The 12,870-nt window shown below is 35.1% G+C and overlaps 1 protein-coding gene across 2 annotated transcripts; it reads left to right on the top strand.

The window, feature by feature from the left end:
* Positions 1-4,188: 4,188 nt before the first annotated feature.
* On the top strand, positions 4,189-11,287 carry LOC7470185 (integrin-linked protein kinase 1). 2 transcript variants are annotated; one of them, XM_002305011.3, is made up of 12 exons: positions 4,189-4,860; positions 5,398-5,472; positions 5,564-5,659; positions 6,096-6,181; positions 6,268-6,388; positions 7,116-7,195; positions 8,475-8,537; positions 8,691-8,797; positions 8,968-9,053; positions 9,273-9,394; positions 10,396-10,507; positions 10,901-11,287. In XM_002305011.3, exons 1-12 carry the CDS (start codon positions 4,552-4,554, stop codon positions 10,994-10,996), a joined length of 1,353 nt encoding a protein of 450 aa, XP_002305047.2. In that variant the 5' UTR covers positions 4,189-4,551; the 3' UTR covers positions 10,997-11,287. The 2 variants fall into 2 exon arrangements, 1 of the variants encoding a protein (XP_002305047.2); XR_002981454.2 differs by lacking the exon at positions 9,273-9,394 and having other exon boundaries at positions 10,901-11,138.
* Positions 11,288-12,870: the final 1,583 nt, after the last annotated feature.

The following is a 12,870-nucleotide window of genomic DNA, read 5'->3' as shown; positions in this document are numbered from 1 at the left end:
GTCATAACCTAATTCTGGGTTATACCCCAAAATCATCTTTTTTCAAAATAAAAAATCAAAAAAATAAAATAAAGGCTGGCAATGTGGAGAAAGCAGATCAATGAGAACTATAAAAATAGGGAAAAATCAAGCTGCAATTTTGGAGAAAATTCAAGGCCTAATTGTACCCCATTGTGCCAAAAAATGGAGAAAAAAAATGAAAATTCAAGGTTAAATTAAATGATTATTGGACGAATTTGCATAAAAATTAAGTCCAATGACATAATTAAATTTTTAATAGGCCAATTTGATTTAATCATGGGCCAAATTAAATTTTAATTATGTTTAAGAATTAATTTGGGTCCAATTAAAGGATTTAATTAAGTGCAAGGACTTAATTATACTTTAAATGGGTCAAATTAATTTTATTTGGGGCTTAATTGGCGAAAAATTAAGTTTGGGAGCCTAATTTGGGCTTAATTGAGGAGATTGGAATTTTAAGAGACCAAATTTAATTTTTACCATGTTAATATATTGAAATCATGGGCAAAATTACAAGAAAATTGAAGTTTTGGGCTCAATTACGGGCTAAATTGAAGAAATATGAGACCAAAGACCATATCGCAATAAGCGCGTAACTTCGGTGCTCCAATTGAAGTTCATCAGGGGCTTAATTGAAAACGTTTAGGGTCAATTAGAGGTTCAATTGAAAGAAATTGAAAGAGGAAGGACTGAAATGAACTTTGGTACTGTTCATCTTCTTCTTTATTTTTCCGGAAAAACTGGTCTAGTCACCTCCTTTGCAAGTGCATTTAATGCACCTAACGTCCACCAAATTTAACCAAACTTGCACGAAAATGATCCTCTGCAGTTACTCTACAGTTCCATATCAATAGTTTAGTCTGAATGATAATTAATCGGCGCCGGCGTCGGCCTAAACATGCTAACTCAGGCAGCTTTTTCTGCAGATTTGACAGTGCACCATGCCTACTTTGAGCCAATGGTTGGGATCCTTCCCAACCGAATCAAGGGCTGAAAATTTTTCCCCTGTGTAGACAAGATTGCCCTATTCCACCGCCTATAAATAGAGATGGATTTCATGGCATGAGAGAGGAGAAAATCGGGTCCCAAACCAGCCAAAAAACCAGCCATTTTCCTTGTTTCTGCAATTTTTCTCTTTCCTCTCCCTCTCTCTCCACCGTGGCCTTCAGCCACCACTACTCTCATCACTGGTCTTCCCACCATCAGCTCCACCACAGGAAGCCAACACAACCACCAACCGACCACCAAGAGCCATCGTCGGTTTCTCTCTCCTCTCTGCAGCCCCTCCCGTTTTCTTCTTCTTCTGCTTCCTCTTCCACTGACCTCCGCTGCCACAACCGGCTTTACCACCGCCATTTCCATCAACCCAGCTCCTCACCAGTGGCAGAGCAGCAATCATGACCTTCTCTCTCTTCTCCTTCTAGCCTTTCTCTCTCCTCGGCAACCTTTTCTTCTCCCTCCCATAGCCGACGCCGGCCTCTACCGCTACAACCAACGATAGCACACCGTCATCCTCGGCCAAACCACCGCCACACTAGGTTGTCCGCCCTCTCTCCCCTTCCCCTTCTTCTTCTTCTTCGTTGCCTCTGTTCATTGAGTGAACAATGGACGTGAATTATAATTCACGTCCTACTGTTCACGCATGAACAGTGAGCGTGAATTATAATTCACGTCCACTGTTCATGCAGTGGACTATATTTAAAAAAAAATCAAAGAAAAGTTTTCAAAAATCATTTTAAAATTTGTGATTTTTCTCGTGTATGTTTCTACCAATTTTGCATAATATCGAGTTGTATATTTACACTGTAAAATACAAATCCAGTATTAAAATACCTTGTTTTCTCCGAATTATTTCAAAAAAATAAATTGAAAACATTTTCAAAAAGAAAAAAAAATATTTCATTGCATACGGCCAAATCCTAAATTTTTCAAGCATATCTTCATAAAAACAAACATTACATCTTTTTCATGTTTAAAAAAAATAAAAAATGGATATCGTTACCAGTTTATGATTATCCATTAGGATTTGGCCAACATGTCAAAAACCTTTTTCCAATATTTTTTTTAGGATCCAGATGTAGACTTTAATATTTATGAGGTGTAAAATTACATGATAACTTACACCCTCAAGTATTAAAGATACAAGGTGTAAAAATGCGATGCTAAAATTCATACTTTAGAACGGTTAGGATTTAACCCGATAAGGTAGAGACTCTCTCATGAAGAGAGATTTGCCTTGAGCCTTAGAAAAGACCAACAAATAGAAACCCGAGTTAGAAAAAACAATCAAACAATAATGCAGCTTACCTTAGATAGGGTGCACTGGGGGTGATGCGTCTTCCCCTTGCACAACCAGTCCTTTACCCAGACTCTCGCAGACCATAGGTTCCTAGTGACCATAATACTTGGTGGCAACTCCTAAACATTAATCATAATTTCATGATTAAATCCAAAACACCTTCCCAACACCCCTCATTAGGAGGCACAACACGAGCCTCCGCCGTCGCCAGACGACGTCGCGCCCCCCGTGACAGGGTTTATAGGCAAGTGAGGGAGAATCTAGAGATATGTGTTGGCAATATCTTAACCTTTGATACTTAATAAGAGATGATGACCTTTGATTGATGTTGAGGACTAAAACATGTCCAACTTTGTAGCAGGCATGGGGAGGCATACACAACTTGTATTTTTTAGCTAGTGTGTGGAAGGTCTTTTGTTGCATCTATAAGGAGTTTTAGGGGTAAAAAAAGAAGATCTAAGTGATTAGAATTGTAGGTCGTGATCGTGTTCATTGATTGGGTGCGAGACTAGTGTGTTTTTGTGGGAAGATGGTGTTTAACCATGGGTTGAAAGCCATGAACTTGACTAGGTTTTTTTTTTTTTAGTTTTAAAGGCGGAAAAAAAATGAATAGTGGCTAGGTGATAGGTCAAGTGGTTTAATGTCAAAACTGATATCTTGAGCGACATATCGTTCATGTCTAGCATTAACGAACAACCAGTCGTTTCCATGTCGGTATTTCAAACCATCTTAAAAAATCTTCAATTTTTTAACTGATGGGTTGGTCGTTTAATACAATGAAACCATCTTGAAAAGGTTATAAATTTTTCACAAGAGAGTAGATCACCTAGTATAATAAGACCATCTTGAAGCATAATGAGACCATATGTCATCCGGTGCAATAAGACTATCTTGATGTACAATGAGATCATCTTGAAAAAAATTCAATTTTCTCACAAGCGAGCAGGTCATCTGGTACAACAAGACAATTTTTATTTTTTTTAAAATTTCACAACAGTAGGTCATCCAGACCAATGATATCATTTCAAGAAATATTCATATTTTTCACATACAGGTAATTGGTCACCTAAACAATTGTACCCATCTTAAAAGATAAAACATCATCTTTTTCTCTACAAACTTACTATACAGAGTATTTTACAAGATTTTGTTCCATAAACGTTGTAAAGAAAGGGACACTTGTCATAACTGAATATTTTATTCTTTTTTTCAAAATATTTTGCTAGAAATCCAAAAAAAGAAAAACAAATATAAAAAAGTATGTTTTCAATGCATTTCAACCATTTGCATGTTTTTTTTGTAATATTTAATTATTTTTCTCTTGTTGACGTCCTTTTTAAAAAATCAAATTTAAAAAAATAAGTTTTCAACACATTCATGTTTGAAATGTTTCTTAATTACTTTTCTTATGGAAAAAAAATATTGGTAAGCAAATTGGCCTAGTTTTCCACGGGTCGTCTTCCTTCCACGAAGATGAAGCCGAACACGAATGTGAATACAAAGTAAAGCATCTCTAGAATGGGGTGCTGGTCTAAGACTCTAAGCGAATGAAATAACCCTAACAAGGGCCTCTGACTTGTGAAGGAAGAAGATAACGCCAATTACTACTAGGTCTTATGTTGACTGCGAGGATGGCCAGCATTTCCCAGCAAAGATGAGCTTGATATCAGCTGCTTACTTGGATCTTAAGTTTTTCCACGTGATCTTATCCATCTCAAGTTGACAATTGACATTGCCAACATTTCCGCCGTTTAAATTATTATTTTCTTTATATTTTTTTATTTGTTCTTGATTCGCTAAAGTTAAAAAAATAAAATAAAACCTATAACATATTATATTTACCCCATCACATGACATGTATGTATGACCTCTCCGTCTTTCTTTATCAACAAGTGGACTCCCTCTTGAAACGGAAACCGGCGTCGTTTGAGGCTCTCCGCAGGCCACCGCCTCCTTCCTTTCACGCTTGCATCACAATTGTCATCACAGGCGCACGTAATCGCGTGAATCACACATTCCAATTTAAATTCACATTTCTTTCTTTGGGGTAAAAAAAGATAGGAAAAAGATTCCGAATTTGAATGATTCACGCGTGTATAGCTAAAGCCAGCATTGCTTCCTTCTCCATTTTAGGGTTTTAAGCAGTCAGCGACAGAAGAGGAAAGAGTATCAAATTGCCTTTCCATCGTTCCTTCCTAATCAGCCCCACGAAATCATCTTCTTTCAAAATAATGGAAGGGAAGAATCCATTGAGGTTTACGTTAGGAAAGCAATCGTCACTAGCACCGGAGAGAGACCGAGAAGAATCTGATGTTGATATGGATGGAGTTGATCCAGGAGTGAGGCTAATGTACTTAGCTAATGAAGGAAATCTAGAAGGGATCAAAGAATTGGTGAATTCTGATGTTGATGTTAATTTTCGTGATATTGATGGCCGTACTGCCCTTCATATTGCTTCTTGTCAAGGCCTCACTCAAGTTGTCGATCTTTTGCTCGATCATGGGGCCGAAATTGACCCCAAGGATCGTTGGGGGAGCACTGTATGTATTTGGATAATGATTTTGTTTTTCTGATTTGGGTTTCTTCAGATTGTTGAAATAGTTGTTTTGAGAGATTAGATTGCTGGTTGGCTTAACTTTTTTTTTTTAATATTTTTTTATGGGGTTGATGATGTTGTTCGGCCCGAGATTTGAGTTTGATTCCTAGCAAGCCTATGGGTAGATAGACTCTGTGGATTATGAAGTTAGGAATTTTGCTTTGTGTTAAATAATTTTGTTGTTAATTTGGAGGAGGCATGCGGTGTATGCCATTTGAGTTAGCCCAGGCAATTTGCTCAAGCATTTTGTTTTGAGCCAAAGGGTTTCATATTGCCAGTTTGGAGTGGGTTCTTTTGCTGATGCTAGGTAGTAAGATATGGGGTGCTTTCAAATTCTCCAGTTGCACGGAGAGCATTACAAACCCGAGCATTCCTGGGGTTTTTTAAATACTAAAATGTATCGTTTGGTTTGTTGTTTAAACTGATAGTCAAGAGTTTTTTTTCTTTTCTTTTTCTCAGTAAACTGATGTTGCTTAAACAGCCTCTTGCAGATGCTATATTTTACAAAAACCATGATGTGATCAAACTCTTGGAGAAACGTGGTGCAAAACCTCTGGTATGTTATCAGTTTTGTTGTTTACATGATGCATCAGTTTACTTCTGACCTGTTTTTCTTATTGTGTCTTGGATCGGTTCTGTTTATGTAGATGGCTCCTATGCACGTTAAGCATGCACGTGAGGTCCCGGAATATGAAATCAATCCTGACGAACTGGATTTTACTAACAGTGTGGAATTAACTAAGGTCACTTGTTCCCCATATCTTTTTTCACCTTCTGGAACTTATGAGCTTATGTTTGTCTTCTGATAACATTGCTTACAGACCTCTTCGAGCTAGTATTTTATTGCTTCTTATGTTAATGTTGTGAAGATCAATGTCAGTTTCTTCTTGTGTTGATACTTATTGTCAAATGTTACAACTTGAATTTAAACTTTGTAGATGATTTTCTAAGTGAAACTCTTGTATATATATATAAGTGGCTTATATCCCTCTACTGTAAGCATTCGAGTTGAGTAAGAATACAATGATGAGTTACTTAGGTAATGAGCATATTAGGTAATGAACATATATATTTTAGATAAGATATCTGAGGTGTTTTGGCTAATTCTATGGTCAGGCTGTATTTGACCTGTTTGAAACACATCTCATTTTCAAGTTGATTGCGTGAAATATGCCACAGGGAACCTTTTGCGTAGCATTATGGCGAGGAATTCAGGTTGCTGTTAAAAAGCTTGGTGAGGAGGTGCTTTCGGACGAGGATAAAGTGTGGGTTATCTATACCCTGAGCCTTTTTTCTTAATAGTATCTTAGTTTTGTATGCTTAGGTTATCATGACAGTTAGTTTTGCACAGGAGAGCATTCAGAGATGAACTTGCATTGCTTCAGAAAATACGGCATCCAAATGTGGTCCAGTTTCTGGGTGCTGTTACTCAAAGTAGTCCAATGATGATTGTGACTGAATTTTTACCCAAGGTTTGTTCTTCAATTCTGTCGTTCACCATGGGAGTGGCATTTTTCCAATCTTAGTCATTCTTATTGTTTTCTGCTGGATGTTTGTTATTGCCACAACTCTATTATTTGTGTATAATTCTTTTTGCTGGTTGTTATGTATCATTTTCAATGCCAGTTATTGTGGTTTTATTTTTCCTGTCTGCTTCTTTCTTATTTTATGATCATTATTTCTTAATGCTTTATTGAATTTGATGATGATAAATTTGTTCCCCTGATGAGCCCTCCTTTGAAGTCAACCTGTTTCTGGTATATACATGCACCCATGTGGATATGATTTCTTAAACAAACTTAATAGCACTAATGGTAGATCCTTGTGAAAATTTCTGCTTCATGTGTGATGGATTTGTCCTTTGGATTTGATTTGTAAGTAAGGATGGGAAGACCATCCTCCATTTCTCTTCTTAGCATCCTTCCTTCTAACCTGAAATTCACTTGTATTGAAATTAGAGACTAGATCTTTGTAAATATTTACTTCTACTTAGTAAATAGGTCAATTCTGCTTCTTTCCCATCAGCAGAGTGGTGGATCTGCATTTTCTCTGTGGTGACATCTATCTATCTATCTATCTATCTATCTTTATTTTTCCAGAAGAAATTAAGAGATAAAAATGCTTTTAGATGTTCAAGTCATGAAATCTTATATCATAAAATTAACATTTGTAGTTTTTTCTTTTCCATTAATATTACAGGGAGATTTTTGTGCGTTCTTGAAAAGAAAAGGAGCATTAAAACCAATAGCAGCTGTGAGACTTGCACTTGATATTGCAAGGTCTGTTATTATTTATTATTTTTATTTTTCCCATTAATGCAGTGTTGCAAGGTCTGTTATTATTTATTATTTTTATTTTTCCCATTAATGCAGTGTAAACACAAATTTCAAGTCTAAAATAAAGAATGTATAGTGGGCTTGTAAATCTTTGGTGTTTACACTCCCACCCCCCATAAAAGGCCTCCTTACTTTTTCTTGGAGTTTATTATTATTCTAAATATCTGATTTGTTTCAAATAGCAATCATTTTTTGATTTGATGCTTATACATTAGTGACTGACCCATAATAACATTTTTTAGCTATATTACTTTGTCTGCTTGAAGAAAATGTCAATCAAATGAATAGCTAGGAGAGTATCATATGTTCAAGAATTGTGATTCAAGACTAAAAATCTCAGGATTGGCTTGTACTTTCGAAGGTTCTTACAGTTCTGCTGTCAAACATATTAGGATATAAAACTGGTCTCCAAGCCTGGGACAAATACATGATTTATTGCCTAAAGTTTTTTTTTTTTATTTTCAAAACTTTGATTGTTCAATGTATAGCATATAGTTTTTCCACTAATTTAACAATCATTTGAGAAATACTAAAGTTGTGGAGTCTCGTTTATTTTATGTAAATGGGTAAAAAATTGGACAGTGATGCCTATGTGATGTAGGACTAGCCAAATTGATGTAGAATAAAAAAAACAAGATCACCAACAAGGAGGCTAATTTAGAACAGTAACCAAAATTCACCAATAAGAGAGTCAACATTCTTGGTCATAAAGGGAACAAAACTAAGACGTATTTGATCCTAGGGAATCAGCACAAGAGAGACGCATTTAATCTTGAAGAACATTCAAAGTCTTTGTTTCAATCATTAATGATACATTCTCAAAATAACTAATGTTGAGGTGCTTATTTACATGCACCAAACCAAAAAAAGTAGGAAAACCTAATAAGTCTTAATTCAAGAAGGAAACTAAAATCCTAATTTAACTAATAAGTAATGAATATTAATTTTCCTAAATAATAAAATCTAAAATAATAATAAAATATTAAATTCTTAAATAAATAAAAATTAATTCCCGTTGTTTCCCTTCATCCCCCATCACTAAGATTTTAAGTTCTTGTATGGATGATATATAGTGTTAGATTTTACTGTAAAACAAAACCTTAAAGATGTGTGACATGCTTTGGTTGATGGAGATGAAGATGAAAATGTTAGTTGTTTGCCTGTCACTTCACTCTCTGATGACAGTCTTGAAAGAACTCTTCTATTTCTGCAAATGTTGCAGGGGAATGAATTACTTGCATGAGAATAAGCCGGTACCAATAATTCACCGTGATCTTGAGCCTTCGTAAGTTTTCTTGTTCAACTTAGGCTGGTTTTTTTATTTGACATGCACACATATCTATGACTATAGTGGAACTTTCAGTTAAAATTCATTGGATTCCTCAATTTTGCTGACATTGTCAGCACCTTTTTATGTTGCTTATGAGCAAGATAACAGAAATATATTGCGGGATGATTCTGGGCATCTGAAAGTCGCAGACTTTGGAATTAGCAAGTTGCTTACAGTTAAAGAAGAAAAACCTCTAATTAGTCTCGACAATTCCTGTAAGTGTGGCTTTTTCATCTTTATGAATCTCATTTATTTTGGAAGTTGCTAAACCAAATGCCTTTCCTACATGCCAGCTATTTTCTTGTATGTATTCATTGATCCATATTCCTGTAGTTGACTTGTTAGATGAATATTGTTATGGAAATGTTTGTTTTGTCATTGACAGGGCGGTATGTGGCTCCAGAGGTTTTCAAAAATGAAGAATATGATACTAAAGTAGATATTTTTTCCTTTGCTTTAATCCTACAGGAGGTAAAGACTTCTCAGTCGTATCATTACAGGTCTTCTTGTAATAATGGGCCTTTGTATATGTTAGAGCATTTTCTTACTGTGCACCCAGAGCTCATGCTTAGCGCCTCAACAATTCGACAAAGCATATACATGCAACCTCATTTATTCTTGATCTTTGATAGATTTTATGATTTATTTTAAATCTTTGACTATGGACATTTGTTATCGAATATACATTAGATGATTGAAGGCTGCCCGCCATTTTCTGCTAAACAAGAACATGAGGTTCCTTCAGCTTATGCGGCAAAAGAGCGTCCGCCTTTTAGAGCTCCAACAAAGTCCTATGCACATGGACTTAAAGAGTATGCCATTCTGTCTTAGGTGTTCTTTTTACATGAGATTTGTTCTTTTTTAAAGCGTTGAGTTTATTGCTATTGTTCTTAAACTAACTGTGGAATCTGACATCGTATTTTTCTATAATTGGATATGGTATGAAAACATTATACATGTATGCACATCACTAATAAGAACCACTAGTAAACATAAGCAAACATTAAAACAAAAGAAATTTTAAGCAAAAGGTGGTGCTCGTCTAGGATGGATCTTCAATTAATTCCACATTGACTAGCACAAGTGATGTAATAACTTCTCATGAGTTGAAACTCAGTCTAGAGGCTTCATGAGGCAGAACCTGAAGTATGCTGCACTTAAAGCTTCTTTAAAAAAGTCTACTACCAGAATCTGTGAATTGCATTGCTAAGAAGTCCTGGAACCATGGCCAAACCCAAACATTTCTGCATGTAAACAATGACTGTCTGACAATGCCTTGACTCACCAAGACAGAAAAGATGGTGTCATGGTATTCTTAAGAATTGTTAACTCTTATTTCTTAAGATCTTTTTAATCTACTTTCCATTTTGGAATCAATTCGAGAATGGAGTGAATTGAATTTGAATTCATATCATGTCACTAGTTTGAATTCCATTGAATTTTAAACAATTCAAACCTAACATGAAATTGTGTTTCTTTTTGTTTATACACAAGATTTTTGAGTCAACTTACCATTTGGAATGATTCTTGATAAATAGCTACTTGAGTTAAAATTGAACCCTGAGCAATCTATGATCCTGAACAAGTCACTTCCTAATTCATCAAATGCTGGTCACTGTAGAAACATCCATAGACAGGTTTATAAAATATCTTCATTATCACAAATTGTGTATTCTATTATAAATAGTTTTCTCACAAAATTGAATTGCTTGATACCTTCCATGTCTACTGTCAAGATTGTTCAATGTCAACTGATCTTTCATTGAGATCAGTTATGGGATAGAGAAATCATGACGCTGTCTTCATTTCACAGGTTAATTCAGGAGTGCTGGCATGAAAATCCAGCTAAGCGACCAACTTTCAGGCAGATACTAACAAGACTGGATGCCATTCAAAACAGTATTGGTCATAAGAGGCGTTGGAAGGTTTCTCCTCTGAATTTGTGTCTGGGGATACTGTACTTTACCTGATGAGTAACCACAATTTTGACATTACACTTTATCTGACTGTCTCTGAAGCAGTTCCCGCGAATAACTAATCATTTCTCAGTGTTGAATTGCTATAAATGCTTTATTCTGAGTGCCCCTGGTGGGATTAGTACATTAGAGTCTTCCGTTATGTTATTCTTTGGTGCTATGAGTACTAGTTTTGATAATAAATATTGAAAAATGATACTATTAAATTTATGAATTGAACCTTCTCTTGGGAGCTACACTTTTCAAGTTCTGGTTCTTTAGGAGAGCATTTTATCCCTTTGACACTACTGTTTTTGTAGAACTAACGGGTTTTTTTTCCTTTTTTTTGGGTAAAATGCACAGGTGAGACCACTGAAATGCTTTCAGAACCTGGAGGCATTGTTAAAGAAAGATCGTAGTCTAAGCCACCGCAGTTCACGTTCTTACAGCAGTATATGAATAAGCAAGAGTTTGTTACCCACTTAGCTTATATATGTGCAGAGATTTTTATCAAGCATTGGTGTGATCAAAGGATTATTTTACTAGTTTAGAGCGCAGCTTTCCTGCCTGTGTAATTCCATTTGCAATCGGATTTTCGTTATTTGATGTTTGTCAACTCTCCCATTGAAATTGTGGGTTGAGAAACAAGCTCCATATATCATTCACTGTTGTAGTTCAAAACACTCTGGCTTCTCAAATATGTACATGAGTGCTGTAAATTTCCCTATCCTGATTAACTTTATTTTGCTATTCTTTTGATGTGGATGATTCTAAGATTTAGATTTCCAGGAGAGATGAACTGCAGATTAGGTGGTTGATTATGGCATGATCAGCACCTAGTAATTAGGTGGTTGATTGTGCCTTGTGGTTGTCCTGTCAAGCTTCCAAATGCAAAGAAATAACTAGAGGTGAATTGAGTTGATTTAAGCTAATTACTAGGCATGTTTCATGCTTGTAAGGATGTTATCCTAATCAGTCGAGAAGCTGGCTTGGGCGAAGCAACCGCACTGTTGAACTGGTCACGTAGGCAGCCAGCGATTTAACACTAGCCTATTCTCAAGGGATGAGCAATTGGTCAATTGGATTTGGATTCACATAATTGGTTTGAATTTAATGAACTTGGATTTGGATTCTTTTATGTTCTTAAGGGAATATAAATAATTATATTATTCTTTTTGAATTCTACTCACCAAGTCAAATTGCAAGATTCATGGAAACGAAATTGATAATTAAAGTGAACAAAAAGGCCACGCAAACTTGTCGGTAATGCGAGAAAGTACACATTTTTTTTTATTTAGTACTAGATTAAATCCATTTCTTTGGATAGGCCAGCTTTTGCGCATGAAATCAAGCTCATTTCTTTGGTTAAGTCAAAAGATATACTAAAGATTTATGTGAATTTTACTTCTTTTCATTGTTGGAGTTTTAAATTTGAATTATTATAAAAAACTCTAATCCGTGTGGAAAAAATACTGTGGATGTCCGCAATAAATCTACAATGTTTTTTCAATTTTTATCCTTTCCTATATAAAAATTAGCTAGCAGCTAGAGGTAATATGATTTTTTAATAGAAATACATGTGGATAAAAAAGTCCTTTTGCATTTTATATGAAGAATTAAATTACTAAAATAACCTTCTAAGCAAAAAAAAAAAAAAAAACTTTCATTCAAGGGCTTTATGATCATTTCTTTAATGGATAGTAATTAAATGGGACATTTTTATCTATTAGTAACATAAAATATTAAATAAAAAATGAAATGTGGCTAAATTGTTGCCATGTTTTTTCCCATTTATGTATCCTTATCTTCATTTTCTCCTCTTTCATTTTCATCACTTTTTTTTTTCTAGTGAAGAAGCCATGACCTCTCTTAGGCCCCGTTTGGAAACGGGGTTCAACTCGTGTTTTTTTTTAATGAATTTTTTTTGCTTAAAATTAATATTTTTTAGTGTTTTTGGATCATTTTGATACACTGATATCAAAAATAATTTTTTTAAAATAAAAAAAATCATCTTAATGCATTTCTAAGCAAAAATCACTTTGAACCGCAATTGCTACCACAATCCCAAACAGACTTTTAATTCAGCCTTTAGCAACACCTACTACAAACCTCCCTTATCTTCTTCTCTCAATACATAGAGAGCAAGAGTAGGAGAAGAAGCAGCTTAAAAAATAAGAGCTTTTTAAAAGAGAAACAAAGAGATAAGGCAACACAAAAACTAGTGGCAAAATTATTTATTTATGAAAAGGAGTTGACGGTGAATCCTTTCTGGATTAAGGCTCGACATAATCACATCACCATGCAATTTGGATTGAGCCAATAATTTTCGGTCA

This window comes from Populus trichocarpa, chromosome 4 (assembly GCF_000002775.5).
Source record: "Populus trichocarpa isolate Nisqually-1 chromosome 4, P.trichocarpa_v4.1, whole genome shotgun sequence".
Classification (NCBI taxonomy): Eukaryota; Viridiplantae; Streptophyta; class Magnoliopsida; order Malpighiales; family Salicaceae; genus Populus; species Populus trichocarpa.
The sequence above is the reverse complement of the archived record's forward strand: the minus strand, read 5'-3'. Positions and strand labels throughout refer to the sequence as shown.

What these genes read in the sequence shown, in the direction of transcription:
- LOC7470185 (XM_002305011.3), top strand. Translation starts at nt 4,552, where the DNA reads ATGGAAGGGAAGAATCCATTGAGGTTTACGTTAGGAAAGCAATCGTCA. An exon ending in AATTAGTCTCGACAATTCCT is followed by an intron (nt 8,798 to 8,967) that starts GTAAGTGTGGCT and finishes TGTCATTGACAG; the next exon opens with GGCGGTATGTGGCTCCAGAG. An exon ending in TTGCTTTAATCCTACAGGAG is followed by an intron (nt 9,054 to 9,272) that starts GTAAAGACTTCT and finishes AATATACATTAG; the next exon opens with ATGATTGAAGGCTGCCCGCC.